Genomic DNA, 20,189 nt, shown 5'->3' with positions numbered 1-20,189 from the left:
AAGTATGGAGAAAAAGTTGAATATTTACAACCTTGGTATGCCGTTTAATTTACATTTATTTTGCCTCTCTACATTATAAGCATAACTATTATTGGCATTGGTTTTTATTTTAATCAATATAAGGAGAAGAACCATAACTTTTGAATTAGTTTGCCTAACCAACCCCCGATATGAAAATGTCATGGAAGTGTTCATATAAAATAGAATAGTTTAAAAAGTGGAAATATTTTTAATATTTCTTATATTTTACTTATGTGAAATTGTTTTAAACCCTTGACTTATACAGGCCAGGAAATAAGTATTTATGAACCCAGCATTGATTATTAAGTTATCTATGCAATGCAGTTGCCCTAAAGGCTGAGGATCAGATCTGAATACATTACATAGCTTTCATAATTGTCACAGTAACCATTAATAACTGCTTACTTGCCATTGGATTGTGCATACTGAGTATTCAATTATGTGACTCCTCAAAACTATGAAAATTGGAAATGATCACTTTTATAAAAATTCAGTTCCATGGTCCAGTCTGTGAAAGCATTTATTTGAGATTGATGATGACTATGTACATGTGTTCATATCATATGTATAGATAAAACTGTAAGCCACTATTGATTTTCTTCAAGGCCTAGTTTTTCTTATCGTTGGTCTCTTAGATCTTGCAGAAAATATAGCATGAACATTTTTTTTAAAAGATATATTTATTTATTCGAGAGAGAGAAAGAGTGTGCACATGGGAGCAGGGCAGAGGGGGGCAGAGGGAAAGAATCTTCAAGCAGACTTCCCACTGAATGTGGAGCCCGACTCAGGGCTCATCTCACGACCCATGAGATCATGACCTGAACTGAAACCAAGAGTCTGATGCTCAACTGTTGGAGCCACCCAGGCGTCCCAGCATGAATGTATTTTTGTCTGCCATCTCAATTTACTTTGATAGTTTGAGGGTTTTTTTTTTTAATCTGCAGTATACTTTATAACTACTATTTTATTCCATATTTTATTCCACAGTTTCAGTTGACTCTAAGTTATATGAAATAGTAGCATGTAATATTTCATTTTACCAACACTTACTTAATAGTCTTGGGTACTTTTTTCATGGGATGTTCAAGGCATTGTTTATCAAGAAAGTTACGTTTCCAGGAAATTAGGGAAGTAATAAATATTTCTTGGTGGTTGCTTCAAAGTGTTTACTGACCAGGATACTGTCTGGGGAATGTCTTTTTAAAACTGCTTTTTCTTACAGGTATTGCATTCTTATGGCACTGCTGGTGCTTTTTGTTGGTTTTTTGAATTTTCACATATAGCTAAATCCCTATTGGGGCTGTACTAGTTTCTCAAGAAGAAATAACTAATGACAATGAGGATAGATGTTTTCAGTTAAGCTTTTTTGTACTAGAATCTGTAAATAGGGGAATGGGCTTCCTATCAGGTATGCCCATCTTGCCTTTTATTGTTTGCCTTTTTTTATCTCCTGTTTCCTCCCCAGTTCTATTCAGTTTTGAGGGGGAAATCTAGATCAAAGAATACATTACTAATAGATAACAGGATAATTAGCAAACTAATCTGACTATATCATCACAGCCTTCCTGTAGTTACTTGTCTGGATTGTCAGAATTCTAATGACCCAAAGCATCACTGATGAGGTATATCCCAAACTCCCTGCAGATGGAAGAAGAAAAGGATTGTATTGAAAAGTTGGTTATAACAGTTTCTTCTGTCTTAGACTGTTAACTGGTGAGGGGATGGTGGGAAAGATGCATCAATAATATTTTCCCAGAGTTTAAAATATAAATATTTTCTAAAGTTATCTCAAGGTATAAAATTCAAAGACCAAGGGGAGAACTTCTTGAGGTTTGTGCAAAATGGAAGGGAAAGGTAGATAGGAGCCTTAGAGAAGTAAAAATGAGGCTGGAGGAGAAAATGGGGAGACATTGTGGAAGTATTTAATGAAAAACAATAGACACATAAGAATGAATAACCAAGAAGCTTCTGAGGTGGGTTAGATAATCGAAAAATTGACAATACATGATTCTGATTTTTAACAAATTAGAGGGGAAATTCAGATGACTGAATAGTTCTCTTTTATAAGAGTTTACCTTTCTTTTAAACAGCATTTTGTAATCATGCAGTTCTAGTTAGACTTATATTAGTGCGGGAGGTGCTCTTGTTATCATTAAGTTGGTGGGTTGTCAAGGTTCATAGGGACTGTGAGTGTAATTAAAAGCTTCCTGCAATAAGTTGCCAATGTTTTTCCTCTGTCATTTATTTCCATTAATAAAATAAATCCAGAGGTGTTTTAACTGTGGAAAACTATTAATAATTGGATTCCTTATGATGTTTAGTGTGTTAGCAAGGATCACTAGCTAGGCTTAACTTTTTTAGGAATTAAATCACATTCTGATGTATAACTTCATATTTTTTTCTTCACTTCAGTACCTCTCTTTCACTTCAAGTAAGCTTGGAGGCTTTGGGTTTGTTTGTTTAAGTACTCAGTCAACTTTTTCACCACTTTTGTTTTTTAGTCTTTTGTTTATGGAAACCAAATAGAGTTAAGTGGCCTGCCCTTGTAGTCTCAGAGGTAGATCAAGGAATTAGAATAAGGAGTCATAAGCATCTGATCTCTTCATATTTATTAACTGATCATACTCCCCAGAATTTAATTTATATGTTAATTGCTCAGTATTAGGCGCAAGCTTTATTTTATTTTGTTTTGTTTTTTAAAGATATTTATTTATTAGAGAGAGAGAGAGCACAAGCAGGGAGAGCGGTAGGCAGAGGGAGAAGCAAGCTCCCTGCTGAGCAAGGAGCCCATCACGGGACTCGATCCCGGGATCCTGGGATCATGACCTGAGCTGAAGGCAGACGCTTAACCAACTGAGCCACCCAGGCGTCCCCCGCAAACTTTATTTTAAAGTTATACACAGCAAGGGGTGCCTGGCTGGCTCAGTTGGTAGAACATGTGACTCTTGATCTCAAGGCTGTGAGTTCAAGCCCCACATTGGGTGTAGGGCCTACGTAAAAATACACACATACATACCTACCTACATACATACATACATAAATACATAAGTAAATAAAGTTACACACAGCAGTCCTCTGCAGTACTTCTCAAATCTTTCCACCGGAAGTTTCTCTAACAGCAGAAGAGAGTGAATAGAAAACCTCTGGCGGCCTGGGTATACAGAGTTTAAAGGAGTCTATTATAAGACTGAGATTTATTTGAATTTTCATGGTCTACTTCAAATTTCATGTTTATATATCTGTTGCTATAAAAATATTACTTCCCACTGGGGCACCTGGGTGGCTCAGTTGGTTAAGCGTCGGACTCTTGGTTTTGGCTCAGGTCATGATCTCAGGGTTGTGAGATTGAGCCCCACCATGGACTCCGCTCTGGGTGTGGAGCCTGCTTAAGGTTCTCTCTCTCCCCCTCCCCACCCCTCTCTCTTAAAAAAAAAAAAAAAAAGATTTAAAAACATTACTTCCAATCAAGTATAACTGATGCCCTGGGAATATGATTTATATTCATCCTTTGATTTCAGTAATTCCTACCACACTGAGGCATGACCCTGGAGTACTTGTATCCCGGTTTAAAAAGCATGGCTCTAGAGAAAAAGAACATTGAATAGGAAAACTTTATTTGGTTTCCATAAACAAAAGAACATTGAATGGCTATAGCAGGAGAAGCTCCTGTTCAAAGAGGAAGAAAAGAGCATATCATTTACTCAGGTAGCCACCTGCCAATAGAGACTTTTATTGATCTTCCAACTTATTAATTATGTCTCTTTTAAAATATTGGTTTGATGATATGTGTAATCTTCTACCTAATATATCAGAAGACATCTAATTAAGAAAAAAAGAATAGGAATCTGTACATTTCTCCCATGTCCTTATTCCACATTTTTAAAGTTTTTTTCTGATTATAATACATGATCATTGTAGAAAGTTTAGAAAATATAAATGATCATAAAGAAGAAAGTTACCACTTATAACCCATATCTCATAAGAAACCTGCCTTTTTTTTTTTCAGTAATCCTCACATTCTGCTCATGTTCTCATTTTAAATAAACAGTATAAACTTAGGGCTTAATAAAATTCTATTGTATAGCAATTTCTTAATTTACTCAACTTCTCCTGTCTTTGTACATTAAGGTGGCTTACAACTTGTTTGCTATTATGAATAGTCTGCATTTGGTACCCTTGTATATAAATCTTTGGGGATATTTCTGTTTTGTTTTTGTTTTTGTTTTTGCTAGAATACATTTCTAGACATGAAACTATAAGGTCGAAAATAGGACCAATTTTTTTATTGTTTTTCTTTTTTTTCCTTTTTATCATTAGTTTTTGATGTAGTGTTCCATGATTCATTGTTTGCATCTACACCCAGCACTCCATTCAGTACATGCCCTCTTTAATACCCATCACCAGGCTAACCCATCCCCCCACCCCCTCCCCTCTAGAACCCTCAGTTTGTTTCTCAGAGTCCATAGTCTCTCGTGGTTCGTCTCCCCCTCCGATTTCCCCCCCTTCATTTTTCCCTTCCTACTATCTTTTTTTTTTTAACATATAATGTATTATTTGTTTCAGTGGTACAGGTCTGTGATTCAACAGTCTTACACAGTTCACAGCACTCACCATAGCACATACCCAATAAGGACCAATTTTAAAGCTTTTGATAGAGAGTGCCAAAAAGACTGACCATTTTCATGACCTCTTGACAGTATTGCACATTATTATTTGTTTTATCTTAAATAATAGAGAAAATATGTTACAGCATCGTTATTTGAATTTTTGTGTGTTTTTTTTATTTCAAGCTAAGCATATTTTTACTTCCTTTTCATCCCATTTATATCTCTTGTGTGAATTATCTTTGCCCATTTTTCTCTGGGGGTATTTGCCTTTTTTATTGATTCATTGGAATTCTTTGTTTATTGAAACTATTAATCCATTGTTTTATTTATGGTGAAACTGTTTTTCTTGGTTTGTCATTAGACTTTTTTTTTAAATTTTACTATTTTCCTGTGTATATCCTTTTATATTTGAATATATGGCATGGTTTTAAAATGTGTGACCACTTACTTAAGAACATACTCAACCATGTTCTTTAGTGAAGATACTAAAAAATAAATAGGTGAATTGAATGGTATGTGAATTATATTTCAATAAAGATGTTTACAACAACAACAAAAAAACAAGACAAATACTATGTGCCAGGTACTTGAATCTAAAGACAAAACATGGTCCCTGCTTTCAAAAAGCTCACAGCTTAATGGGTCTTTCTATCCTTTTATTTTCTGCAAGGGTTAGAGGTAGGTATTACCACTCCCAGAAAGTAAGATAAATAGAATGCATTCCTAAAAGAAGAGAATGATGATTAGGCCCTGTTATTGAAACATTGCCCCATTCATCTTTGTTTCTATCAGAATTCTGTTATAAAAGCCTCTAAAATGGTTGACCATGTGAAAATATGCAACAGGTATGGCTATGAATATTCTTGTGCTAGGAATTTTTACTACATTTTTGTATTTAAATTATACATAGTAAATAATGCTTGAAGACTGAATCTACAACATGGAAAATGGGACACCTTGGTTGAAGGATTTGTTCCACTATACCTGAGTAGAAGTAGGCAAGGAAAAAGGGGAAATGAAGTGTATTATAGGCAGAGGGAACAGTATAGCAAAGTCTAAGATACACAATGGCCTGGCTTGTTGACGATACTACCAGAATTTCAGGATAGCAAAATTTACCTGCAGTTGAAATATCTAATATCTGAAACCAAATGTTGTCATTTTCAAGAAACTGTTGTCATTTTCCAAGGAGAAAGAAAATACTTGTGATACTAGTATTGATCAAGAGTGGAAGAAAACTACTTCCAGCTAATGGCAGAAAGTCAACCTACTACTGCCCTTGCACCTTTAATGACAAACACTTTGCAAGAGATCAAAACAGAAAAAATGTTTAGGTACTTTATAAAATCTAGCCTTAGCATCTAAAAAGTTTAATGGCATTCTCAACCCTTTTATTTGGAAATTAATATTCATGCTATGTTAGTAAGACCTGAGGACTCCCACCAACACCCCCATGTGACAGCTCCTCAGCCTACTAAGTCAAATGTATGTATAAAAACCTCTCTCTGGTGACCTAACCTCACTCTGACTTTAAAAAGGATGAGTCCTTAAGACCAAGCACATCTTCAGTTGACCAAAAGGAGAACCTGGATTGAAATCATGGTCCAGCTAGTATACACATTGTTAGTCATTGGCTTGAGTGGTGGTTAGGATGTGCTTGAGATGGGAGGGGAAGCTTGAGGTAAGATAGCCAGTGATAAGTGCTGCTGTTGGCATTCCAGGTATGTTTGTGATTCCAGGTATGTTTGTGACGGATAAGCACATGTCCCTGTCAGCCAAACCAGGTTCCTAATGTATAACTTTTCCACTGGTCCATTTTGCAATTAAGAAGCATTTTATACCACAGAAAGCTACTCTGTGAAAGATTTGTATATTAGTTAAAGGCTCTGTCCAAGGTTGAAAGCACTGAAAATGATCTTTAAACAACACATGATGTTTTTTCAGTATTTTCTGTGGATGCAGGTCCTCCGGTTCAACCACAGAATGAACCTTGTCTGCCCTCTAGTGGAGATCTGTGGTTATATTGAGCAATGTCCTCTGGCTTTAGGAAGAGTACCCCATTTCTCTTGATTGGCTTTCCAAATTTTAGCCTCTGCTTCCTTAAAGAATTTTTATTACCACCAAAGCAACATATTCATAATTTTGTTCCATTTTCTAAGACGCTGATAAATACCTTCCCTAGCTTCCCCATGGGATCATTGCAAGCCCTGGGTTTCAACTCAGCTGATCAGCTCACCACCACCCCACCAGTGCCAAACATACTCCTGTTTTCCTTCCTTTTGCTCATGTCTCAGATGCTCTGTCAGTCTCTGTGCCTCTTCAAATCTTACTCTTCTGTCAAGATTGGACTCATAGCTCACTTGTTCCAGTGAACACTGTACCCACAGAGATCTCTCTTCTGAACTTCCTGAAATGTTACTTCCTGTGTTGTGAAATGTTACTTCCTGTGCTATGCTTTACACTGTACTTGTTGTATCCACTTTTCAATATAGTAGCCAGATTAACTCCTTGACTATGGTACTGTGTCACCCTTTTTTTTTTTTTTAAGATTTATTTATTTGACAGAGAGACAGAGACAGCGAGAGAGGGAACACAAGCAGGGGGAGTGGGAGAGGGAGAAGCAGGCTTCCCGCCGAGCAGGGAGCCCGATGCGGGGCTCAGTCGCAGGACACCGGGATCATGACCCGAGCCGAAGGCAGACGCTTAACCGACTGAGCCACCCAGGCGCCCCTCACCCTTCTTTTTGTCCCCTGTGGACTCTAGCAGCTTTTAGTGAATATGTTGACTATTTATTTGCCAAAGATATCCCATATCCTGACTCTGTCTTTTCCCTTGCTGATGACTGAATAGCTAATTGTCTAGATTTAAATATGAGTCCAAACAAAATAGCAATGCATTTCTCCCTAATCAAACTAATCTTAGCGGTACATCTATGTCTTAAATATTCTAATTTCTTTTTGATCAGAGTCATGACTGTATTTATCAACTCCTTGGTTTGAAAATGACTTTGGAAAACTTGAAAAAAATTATTCTGTTAGTACAGTAATATTTGGTAGGTAATCAGTGTCCTTTCATTACCCTTCTATGTATGTTCTTTGGCCAGCTTGCTTGCTTGCTTGCTTTTTGAAGTATAGTTGCATATTATATTACTTTCAGGTTTATAACATTGTGATTCCACAGTTATATACATTATGAAATGCTCACCCGGATGACTGTAATTACCATCTGTCACCATACAAAGTTATTACAATGTTATTGACTGTATTCTCTATGCTGTACTTTTCATCCCCATGACTTACTTATTTTATAACTAGAAGTTTGTACTTCTCAATCCCCTTCACCTATTTCACCTATCACCCCGGCCCCCTTCCCTCTGGCAATCTCTAGTTTTTTCTCTGTATTTATAAGTCTGTTTCTCTTTTTTGTTTTTTTATTGTTGCTTATTTGTCTGTTTTGTTTTTTAATTTTTTTTTTATTCATGAAAGAGAGAGAGAGAGACAGAGAGATAGAGGCAGAAGGAGAAGCAGGCCCCCAAGGAGCAGGGAGCCCGATGCAGGACTCGATCCCAAGACCCTGGGAACATGACCTGAGCCGAAGGCAGACGCTTAACCATCTGAGCCACCCAGGCGCCCCTGTTTTGTTTTTTAGATTCCTTATATAAGTGAAATCATGTGGTGTTTATCTTTCTCTGTCTGACTTATTTTATTAGCAGAGTACCCTCTAGGTCCATCCATGTTGTTGCAGATGGCAAGATCTCCTTTTTTATAGCTCAGTAGTATTCCATTTTACCTCTGTATCACATTTTCTTTATCTGTTTGTCTATTGATGGACACTTAGGTTGCTTACATGGTTTGGCCATTGTAAATAACACTGCAATAAACATAGGGCTGCATTTATCTTTTCAAATTAGCATTTTCATTTTTTTGGATAAATGCCCAGAAGTGGGATTATAGGAATTCTATTTATAGTTTTTTGAGGAACCTCAATACTGTTTTTTCAGAGTGGTTGCATCACTTGACATTCCTACGAACAGTGAACAAGGAGGGTTCCCTTTTCTAAACATCCTTGCTAACACTTATTTCTTATCTTTTTTGATATTAGCCATTCTGACAGGTGTGAGGTTATGATCTCGTTGTGGCTTTGATTTGCATTTCCCTGATGATCAGTGATGTTGAGCATCTTTTCATGTATCTATTGGCCATCTGTAAGTCTTCTTTGGAAAAATGTCTATTCAGGTCCTCTGCCCAGTTTTTAATCGTATTAGTTTGGGGTGTTGAGTTCTGTGAGTTATTTATATATCTTGGATACTAACCCCTTATCAGTTATGTCATTTGCAAATATCTTCCTCCATTCAGTAGGTTGCCTTTTCATTTTGTTGATGATTTCCTTTGCTCTGCAAAAGCTTTTTGTTTTATGTAGCCCCAATTGTGTATTTTTGCTTGTTTCCCTTGCCTTAGGTGACATATCCAGAAAAATACTGCTAAGGTTGATGTGCAAAAGATTACTACTGCCTGTTTTCTTTTAAGAGATTTATGGTTGGGCACCTGGGTGGCTCAGTTGGTTGAGCGACTGCCTTCAGCTCGGGTCATGATCCTGGAGTCCTGGGATCGAGTCCCACATCGGGCTTCCTGCTCAGCGGGTAGTCTGCTTCTCCTTCTGACCCTCTTCCCTCTCGTGCTCTCTATCTCTCATTCTCTCTCTCTCAAATAAATAAATAAAATCTTTAAAAAAAATAAGAGATTTATGGTTTCAGGTCTTACATTTAGGTCTTTACTCCATTTTGAATTTATTTTTGTGTATAGTGCAGGAAAGTTCTAGTTTCATTCTTTTGCATGTAGTTGTTCAGTTTTCCCAACACCATTTATTGAAGAAACTGTATTTTCCCCATTGTATATTGTTGCCTCCTTTGTTGTAGGAGCACACTGACATTTTAAGAAGTGGGTTTATTTCTGGGCTCTCAATTCTATTCCAGTGATCTGTGTATCTGTTTTTATGCCACTACCTTACTGCTTTGATTACTATGGCTTTAATAGTATAGTTTGAAATCTGGTATTGTGATACCTCCAACTTTGCTCTTCTTTCTCAAGATTTCTTTGGCTTTTCAGAGTCTTGTGGCCTTATTTCTGAATAATGTTTGAAGTTGTAACTTTGGTTAATTGTATTCTAATTCTTTATATCCATAAACAATTCAAGTGTTTAAAATTAGAGAAACTTTAATAATCAGATTTTACTTAGCCTCCTCCAGATGTTATCAGTGCCTTTTATATTTTTAAATTCCTTGGGGAGTCATGGTAATCATGTGTCACAGAGGACTGGTACTAAAACCAAAAGACAGTCTAAGCAATTGGAGTGTGGCTAGCAGGACACACAAAAAACAGAACAGATGATACAGGTGAAAGAGGCATGCAGACATTATCTCCAGGGTGAAGCTAAGACAGAGCTAAGAGTTTTATTTATTTATTTTTAAAGAGTATGTGTATTTTTTTTTTAAGATTTTATTTATTTGACAGAGAGAGACAGCAAGAGCAGGAACACAAGCAGGGGGAGTGGGAGAGGGAGAAGCAGGCTCCCGCTGAGCAGGGAGCCCGATGCGGGGGCTCAATCCCAGGACCCTGGGATCATGACCTGAGCCGAAGGCAGACGCTTAAAGACTGAGCCACCCAGGCGCCCCCAGAGCTAAGAGTTTTAAATCAAAGTTTAGAGCACAGAAAAGATTTGCTGTAGGTAAAGATGATATTCAAAATATTTAGCAACTAGTATGGCATGCCTATAAACCAATCAGAATAGTCAGGAGCAAGACCTGGAAATCCTCTGCTGTGCCTGGCATCATCCTGTTTGTTGTTGGATATTGAAACATTCTGAGAGGCGGTAGACAGCTACTGTTTACCATCTGGCACAGAAGTATTTCAATGTTTAAGCAATTAGTACAGTTGTACCACTGTGTTCTGGTACATAAGACCATATGTCCATATTGAGGGCTCAGGCTACAAAGAAGGAAATGGACCAATGGTGGAATCATCAGAGAGTGAGATGTGGAATTTCACTTGAGTAGGAGGGAACAGAATTTGGATAGGGAGAGAATTCAAAGACAGGGTCCTAGGATCAGGCCCCTATCAGTGCCCCAGAGTATTCTTTTGATAGAAGAGAAGCAGCTTGTTCTGGCAGAAGATATATTTGACCTTATTGACAGAATCTTGACTCTGCTGCTTGCTCTTATGTTACTTTGAGCAAATTATCACATTTCTATGAGTTTCTTCAGCTGAAAAGTTATCTCTACTCATACCTGCATAGCATTCATTCCAGGGTGGCTCAGATGAATAATAGTCTTTAAATTATGGAGAACCAAAAGATGGCACAGAGGCATAGTCTTATTACCTTATGGTGGATGCTGCTTGCTCTCTACCCCATTTTAAGCACTCATCTTGGATTGACAGACCAGGATATGACCAATAATTTAATGGAGATGAGGCACATGATATATTGAAATTAGCCTAAGGTTTATTCCTAATTCTGCCACTTACTAGGTTGTGATACCTAGTTGTGATACCAAGGTTATGATGCCTTGAACAATATTTATTAATTCATCTAATATCTACTGAGCATGACTGTCACTATGCAAACATAGTCCTGCCGTTATAGACCTTACAGTCTAGGAAGGGGGACAGTAGAGGCTTTGGGGAGCTAAGTTCCCATCATCACTGATCTCCCTAGCACAGTTACCTTGAGGGAGTAGTAGCTATGTGTACCCCAGGCTTTTTAATGTTTTTCCAAACGCTTAAGATAAAGGTTTTCAATCTTTAACTGTTTGTTAGTTATCTATGAAGCTTTTTAAATGTACACATTCTTGGGCCGCATACCTCATGGTGTACTGGTAAATGTTTAAAAACCTGTTCTCTGGGTGGGGGCTGTTTGTAGCATTTGCTGATTTTCCTGGTAAATACTCCCACCATGGCCAATTTCAAGCTTCCAACGTGAATGTCAGGAGATTCCTAAAAAATCTAACAATTGGCTCTCATGAGCCTACTAACCAGCCCCAGCACACCATCAGCCCCACCTCAAAGCTAAGGAATAAAAATTGGTAAGCATGAGACCTGGAGATTTTTTTATTAAAAAAGTTGTAAAGGGAGCCAGAGTTAAGAACCTTATAACGTTTTCATATTGCATGTTTGTCAGATATAACAGGTTCAGAACACAGGAAACTTGTTGCTTTTTTTAAAAAACCAAGTAGCCTCAGAGTTGAATCTCTGATGATAGAAAAGACAGTGTAGCAATTCTGAAATTTTCACAAGTGGGTGAGTTAAGTTGCACATATTAAACAAATTTTGGGGCTGCCTGAGTGGCTCAGCTGGTTAAGTATCTGCCTTTGTCTCAGATCATGATCCCAGGGTCCAGGGATCGAGTTCCACATCAGGCTCACTCCCCCTGCTTGTGTTCTCCCTCTCTCTCTGTCTTTCTATCTCTCTCCCTCTCTCTGTCTTCCTGTCTTCTCTCTGACAAATCAATAAAATCTTTAAAAAAAATTTTTAAAGGATTGTAGACAAAAGACACCCAGCAACAGCTCTCAATGGTAACCCATAAGCAGAGCTGGGTGGTGCCACAAGAAAGATGCACAGTAACTGTTAAGTTTGGAGGGAGACAGACAGCCTATCAGGTGATTTAAAAAAATGTCATGAACTTCAGGCTTTTGAAACCATCTTTCAAAGCTGGGGAGAGATATAGGAGGGGAGAGGGGCCTTCCACATTGATGAAACAGTGTGGACAAAGGAAGTTAATAGGTACTTTTGAAGTATAATGAATGAGTCCACTTGGGTTGGAGAATATGGAAAGTGGAAAGAATCTTAAACAATAAGGTTTGGGAAGGTACTTAACACCTACATAGTGCAGTGTTTTTCAAGGCTAGCAGCACTTCCCTCTCCCCAGCCTACTCATCAGCAAATATCACTTGGGTGCTTATATTTTTCCAAACATCTTTTACTTAGCAACCTACTTTTATGCTCAGGTAGTAGATTCATAAGAATGCATTAATCTTTTAGTTCATACTTAATGGTTCCTGAATACCTTAAAATTAAATGCACATTCAGAATCTCATACCATATTGTTTATAGGTTGAATTTTTCTTAAGAGCATCAAGAATTATTTAGCAATAGGACTGTGCAATATAAAAAGAGCAACAAATATATATTTAATCGTTTTATTATTTAGATCTCTTGCTTACACCTTAGAAATGAGTCCATTCACTAAGAAGAAACTAAAGAGCTACCTCTATACTTTTATCCTGGTAATTTCTAATGTTCTGAGCAGGTTGACTATTTGGCTTTTTTCCTTTTTCCTGACAATGTGTGAAGTTACTTGACAAGGTAGTTGGTTTTATCTGTCATATGAACTTGTTAGAATAGAATAGTAAGCATTCTACTTTAGCTATCATTTAAATGCCACTATTCAAGATAACTGCATGACTTACTGAATAAGCAGTGTTTTATTTTTGCTTCTGTGGCAATGAATTCTGAAAGAAACGTAATTGAGCATTTTCTTCATTCCTTTTAAATCCATTTTACTCTAAGGCCTACAATACCTTGATATATACTAAGTTGTTTTTTTCTTTTTCCGAGTAATAGCGATGGGAAGCAAATCATTTATTGCCCTGACTATTGTAATATTAATCTAAGAAAGAAAAAGTTGAGGATCTTGTATTAGAAGTACTATTCTGGGGACGCCTGGGTGGCTCAGTCATTAGGCATCTGCCTTCGGCTCAGGTCATGATCCCAGGGTCCTGGGATGGAACCGCCTGCTCAGCGGGAAGCCTGCTTCTCCCTCTTTCACTCCCCCTGCTTGTGTTCCCTCTCTTGCTGTGTCTCTGTCAAACAAATAAATAAAATCTTTATAAAAAAAAAAAGAAGCACTACTCTGACTTGCTTTTTTGTGTGTGCCAAAGGAATTTTCCACTCCTTTGGCACTATTTTAAAGTGTAGAAGTCTTATAAAAGAAAGATGATAAATGATATTATTTTATTATAAGCCATGAAAAAGAAATGCTTTCTTTTGTGGCTCCCTCCCTACCCACTATCTTTGGATATAGGTATCAAAGTCAGATTTTTAGTTTAGAGGAAGCTAGTTAGAACAGAAAGAGAGACCTGAGTTCAAATCCTAACTATACCACTTATTAGCATTGTGTCCTTGAACAAGTCTAATTATGGTGCATATTAAAATATGCCTCTGTAGATATAACTGATTTTGGCTGTCTGTGCCCACTAAGGAAGCATCAAGGGTGTTTTTGCTTTTTACTTCTCCATATACTCTCATCACAATTCTCACCGGTAGAAAAATCCAGGGCACCTGGGTGGCTCAGTTGGTTAAGTGTCGGACTCTTGATTTTGGCTCGGGTCATGATCTCAGGGTCGTGAGACTGAGCCTCATGTCAGGCTCTGTGCTCATCAGGGAGTCTGCTTGAGATTCTGTCCCTCTCCCCTTGCCCCCCCCAACTCACAAGCACTTTCTTTATCCCTCTCTCTCTAAAATAAATAAATCTTAAAAGAAAGAAAAATCCACCAAAGAGCTGAAAATAATTTGAATTATCCCCCTTTTGGTCTGTTCTGAAGTTAGTAATAGGCCATAAACATAAAAGGTTGCTCAACCTTATTAGTAATGAAGGCAAAGCAAATTGAGACCATTGGCAAAAAATAAAAACATGATGATTCCAAGTGTTGGGTAGTATTTAGATCAACTGAAACACGTTTTCCTGGTGGGAGTATATATCAGCACAACCACCTTGGAAAATAATTTGGCACTATCTTGTAAATGTTAACCTTTATTTACTCTGTGACCCTGCAATTCCACTGCTTGGTTTATATCCTGTGTTGACACTCTTATGCATGTAGACCAAAAGACACGTACAAGAATGTTTATAGTGGCATGGTAGATGTCACCAAAAATTGGGAACAATCTATGTAATTAGAATGGATAAACTTTGATATATTCATATAATGTAGTCTTTTACCTCAGTAAAATGAAATATAGTTATATGTAATAAGTAGATGAATCGTGTTTGCATAATACTATTAAAACATATTGGGGGGCACCTGGGTGGCTCAGTCGTTAAGCGTCTGCCTTCAGCTCAGGTCATGATCCCAGGGTCCTGGGATCAAGCCTACATCGGGCTCCCTGCTCCGCGGGAAGCCTGCTTCTCCCTCTCCCACTCCACCTGCTTGTGTTCCCTCTCTTGCTGTGTCTCTCTCTGTCAAATAAATAAAATCTTAAAAAAAAATTAAAAATTAAAAAGCATATTGAGAAGACTACATACATATAGTACAATTTTTAAAACTCTTAAACAATCAAAACTAAATAATATATTGTTTAAGAATATAGATGTAATTAAAAAGACAATGGAATTAAACAATAATGAAAAGAGGTAGAGCCAGTAAAGTAAATAAAAATGAAATTCTAAAAAATATTCAAATAATACAAAAGAAGACAGAAAAGGAGGAATAGAGGGAAAAAATGTAGGTGACAAACAGAAAATGAATAGTAACATTATAGAACCAAATCTAACTATCAAATTACACTAAATGTTAATGAACTAAACACTACAAATAAAAGGCAAAGATTGTCACACTAGATAAAGCAAGATGCAACTTTATTATTTTAAAGATTTACTTATTTCAGAGAGAGAGCGTGTGCGGGGTGGAGGCATGGAGAGGGGCAGAGGGAGAGAGAATCTCAAGCAAACTCTGCACTGAGTACAGAACCCAATGCAGGGCTGGATCCCACAACCCTGAGACCATGACCTGAGCTGAAACCAAGAGTCAGATGCTCAACCAACTGTGCCACCCAGGCTCCCCAAAATGCAACTATATTTTGTTTATAAGAGACAGTCTTTAAAATACAAAGAGATTGAAAAATATGTCTTGTATAAATAAGTCTGTAGTGGCTATATTAATATCAGATAAAGCAGATTTCAAGATAAAAAGTCTTACTAGAAGATAAAGCAATCTTGAAAAAGAGGAATCAAGTTAGAGGATTTATATTTCCTTCAAAACTTAGTATAAAGTACAGTAGTCAAGATAGTGTGGTCCTAGCATAAAGATTGACAAATAGATCAATGGAACAGAATAAAGAACCCAGAAGTAGACTCACCTATACAATCATTTGATTTTTTACAAAGGGGCCAAGTAATCCAGTGAGGAAAGGAAAGTCTTCAACAAATGGTACTTGAAACTAGATATCCATGTGGAAAAAAATGAACCTCTTACTCACACCATATACAAATATTTTTTCAGGATGGGCCTTAGACCTTATATATAAAACCATAAAGCTTTTATTTAAAAATGTGGTAGAGTAGGAGCACCTGGGTGGGTCAGTCAGTTGAGCACCTGACTCTTCGTTTTGGTTCAGGTCATGATCTCAGGGTTGTGGGGTCGAGCCCTGAGTCTGGCTCTGTGCTCTGCATGGAGTCTGCTTCTCTTCCTCTCTCTCTGCTCCTGCCCCAATTCACGCATGCTCTCTTGCTCTCTTTCTCTATCTCAGATAAATAAATAAAATATTTAAAAGAAGAAGAGAAAACACCTTGTGCAACATTTTAAAAAGTATGGTAGAGTGTGTTTGTGACTAAAGGGTAAGCAAAAGTTTCTGAGGACATGGAAAACAACCATTGGAGAAGAAAATTGCTAATTAAACTGTAATTGCAACTTTCATACATTGTTGATTAAGTATAAAGTGTTACAAGCACTCTGGAAAAAGGTCTGGCAATTTCCTATAAAACTATGCATGCATCTATCTCATTACCCAAGAGAAACAAAAACATATTTCCACCAAAAAAAAAAAAAAAAACACACAAAAGAGGGCTCCTGGGTGGCTCAGTCAGTTAAGCCTCCAGCTCTTGATTTTGGCTCAGGTCATGATCTCAGGGTCCTGGTATCAAGCCCTGCATCAGGCTCCATGCTCAGCGGGGAGTCTGCTTGAGATTCTCTCTCTCCCTCTTCCTCTCCCCCTGCTCACATGCTCTTTATCCCTTTAAAATAAATAAATCTTTAAAAAAAAAGGAAAGCTCATATAACAGTTTTATTCATAATAGACAAAAATTCAAACACCCCGAGCACATATATCAGTAGGAGATGAATAAACTGTGGTGTATTCCTACAATGGAATCCTCAGGAATAAAAAGGAATGAGCTCCTGTTAAATGCAACAACATGGATGAGTCTCAAAACATAATGCTGAGTAAAAGAAGCCTCGCAGAAAAGAGTACATACTATATGATTCCATTTATATGAATAGTAGAATCATATAAATGGAATTATATGCTATGTGCTAATTTGGGGGGGAAAGTTGTGGTAGAAAAATCAGAACAGTGGTTGCCTCTAGGGGTGGGTGGTGCCAGGTGTGGACTGAGAAGAGGTACAAGAAAAAATTCTGAAGTGATAGAAGTGTTTTGCTTTTTTTTTTTTTAAGATTTTATTTATTTATTTTGACAAAGAGAGACACAGAGAGAGAGGGAACACAAGCAGGGAGAGTGGGAGAGGGAGAAGCAGGCTTCCCGCGGAGCAGGGAGCCCAATGCGGAGCTCGATCCCAGGACCCTGGGACCATGACCTGAGCCAAAGGCAGATGCTTAACAACTGAGCCACCCAGGTGCCCCAGAAATGTTTTGCTTCTTGATAGAAGTTTTATTTACACAGATATATATGTTTTCAAAACTCTTTGAATGGTGCACTTAAGATTTGTGCATTTCATTGTATATAAATTTTACTGTAAGAAGAAAAAACTGTAATACTGAATTCTAATTAATTATATACATTTAATGGCAAGTGTACTGATGTCTGTAACCTACTTTAAAATGCATCAAAAAATAAGATGGATTGATGGAAAGGCAGATAGATAAATTAATATGTGATTAAAATATTAATGGTAGAATACATATGGTAAATATACAGATTCACTATATGGTCTTTCAACCTTTTTTATGTTTGAAATTTTTTATAGTAGAATGAGAACAAGAAAATTATAAACTTAAAATTCAAGGTAGTAGTCACATCCTGGGAGAAGAATAAGAATGGGAGATAGGTAATAAGCACACAGATGCAAAGGTATCAGTACTAGTCTGGCTCTTTTTATTTTAAGTTTTTTTTTTTTTAAGATTTTATTTATTTATTTGAGAGAAAGAATGTGAGTAGGGTGAGGTGCAGAGGGGGAAGGAGTAGGAGGGGGCAAGGGTCTCAAGCAGACTCTATACTGAGCATGGAGCCCAGGACGGGGCTCAATCTCACAACCCTGCGATCATGACAGACACTCAACCAACTGAGCCACCCAGGTGCCCCAGTACTAGTCAGCTCTTCAGTGTTCACAGATATTCACTGTATTATTGCACCTCGTAACTTACATACATCTTAAGAATACCCTTTATGTAGTTTTCATACAATTAAAAAATATGATAAGAATACATCAGAAGTTGAGCTCTATTAACCAGTAATAACAATAATGAAGCACTATTTGTTAAACGACATTCCAGGATATCATTTCTCTATATTATAGTTCCCTTGGGCCTCAAAATCTAACATTTACATTTGCTTGTCTGAATCTTTTCATTTTCTTTCTTGCAAACTTTCCAGGTTCTATTGACTCTAGAGACAATCAGTTCCTTTCCTTTTAACACCCTTCTTTTCAATCCCTAAAGGGAATACTTCTGAACCTAAAACCTCCCCTACAGGCAAATAGTTGAGCACACTATGACCTTTAACCTGTCTTCTCTCTGTGGGTAGAATCTTTACTGCGTTCTTCCCTTTGTGGAAAATAATAGGCATGCCTCTAATCAATAACGAAAATAAAATGAGAATAAAAGTTGTAGAGTTTTAAGTAATAGTAGCTGACCTGGAATGGAGACAGAATGATATAGAGGTGAATGGGTTTGGTTTCATAAACTCGAAAATGTCGGTGGCTCAGTGACAGACAGTACACATACTGTTTGAAATTATTTTTGTCCTCCAGTTTTTATGTTTGCCAAATAGAGCAAAAGTGACCAAAAAGCAAATATAAAATGTCAGGGAACAAACTTAAGGAAAAACTTAACACTTTAGTATTATTAATTCTCACATCTTTTCTCACTTTTCCTTTATGTCAATATTCTTCTGTACATGAAAATCTGTGTGATAACTTATAAGACCTAACCTGGGCCAGGGAGAAATAAATGATGCTTTTTCAATGTGTTGGGAGGCAGTATTTTTATCAGTTTTAATTCTAGCTTCACCATATGAGTTTCCTTGGGCAATTTACCTAGTTCCTCTTTGTGAATTTCAGTTTCTTCATCTGTAAAATCCGTATTTCACTTAATCTAAATTACAATGTTATAACACCCTCAATTATTTTATGTGCCACTAAGAAAAAATAAATATTGCAATTAAACTATGATTCAATGCTTTTTTATTGATTGAAAATATTTATCCTAAGCTGTGTGTGTGTGTGTGTGTGTGTGTGTTTGTGTGAATCAGTGAGAAATATAGTACCATCAGCCTTCTGAATTATTTTTTAAGATTTTATTTATTCATTCATTCATTCATTCATTCATTCCTTGCAAGCAGGGGCAGGGGCAGAGGGAGAAGGAGAGAGACAATCCCAAGCAGACTCTGCACTGAGCGTGCAGCCCAATGCTGGGCTTGATCTCGCGACCCCAAAATCATCACCTGAGTGGAAACCAAGAGTCAGATGCTTGACCAACTGAGCCACCCAGGCGCCCCTCAACCTTCTGAATTACTTATAAGTAATAAGTAGGACAATGTACTTAAAGTGTTGATCAAGGAGCCTGGAACGTTATAAATAATAACTAGTAACCTTTATGTTGAGGGTGATACTGTTCGTGATTTGATCATGAGCACTTTGTGAAGTAGCTCATTGTTTAGGTTGTTCTTTGGGGATCAGAATTATTAATAGAACATCTTAATGAGATTTGTTGGTGGCAATCAGAATGCCCACTCATTTTGAATCCGAAATAGCATAACAGTGGCATAACATCTTTAGTTGGTTTTCAGAGGTAATTCTTTTAACTATTAGCATTTTGTTATCAATGAAATTTATTGGCTATTGTTGAAGTTTCCTCCAGAAATAAATTCTACTGATATATATCAACCTTCTGTTTTGGTTGAAGTTGCTATTTATGGAGAGAATTTGTTCAAGTGCGCAAGATGAGTGAGATATGCCTATATGTAAAGCTTAGTAAAATTGCGTTGTTGATATTATGATATATGACCTCAGGTTTTAAACTGTTTTTTTTATCATTTTCCTGTCTCTGCAGGAGGCAGACAGTGGGGAGGAGGAATGCCGGTCACAGCCCCGGAGGTATGTTTGTTCGTTATAGTCTATAGCATTTCTATTGTTAATGTTTTTTCTCTAATTCTTTCTTAGTCTTGTCAGATTAGGTTATCATGGTTTTCCAAGAAGCTTAATTGGTCTCTCAAAATGGAATTGCTTTAAGAATCCAGTCACTGACTCAGAGATTTAAAATGGTAGATTGCATTATGTTGTACGCATGAAACTAATACAATGTTGTATGTCAGTTATACACACACACATACATACATA

General features: G+C 37.1%; 1 protein-coding gene across 2 annotated transcripts in view; it reads left to right on the top strand.

Moving 5' to 3' along the window:
- The window catches only part of SSH2 (slingshot protein phosphatase 2), a 241,915-nt gene that overhangs the window by 76,457 nt on the left and 145,269 nt on the right, over positions 1-20,189 (top strand). For both annotated transcript variants that reach the window (XM_028109374.2, XM_028109376.1), the window contains one exon: positions 19,903-19,946. In XM_028109374.2, coding sequence (XP_027965175.1) covers positions 19,903-19,946 — 44 coding nt within the window. The remainder of the gene's footprint in view (positions 1-19,902; positions 19,947-20,189) is intronic.

This window comes from Eumetopias jubatus, unplaced genomic scaffold (assembly GCF_037043125.1).
Source record: "Eumetopias jubatus isolate StellerSeaLion01/CBP00866 unplaced genomic scaffold, mEumJub1_p1.0 scaffold_10, whole genome shotgun sequence".
Classification (NCBI taxonomy): domain Eukaryota; kingdom Metazoa; phylum Chordata; class Mammalia; order Carnivora; family Otariidae; genus Eumetopias; species Eumetopias jubatus.
Note: the sequence above shows the minus strand (reverse complement) of the source record. Positions and strands in the feature narration are given on the sequence as shown.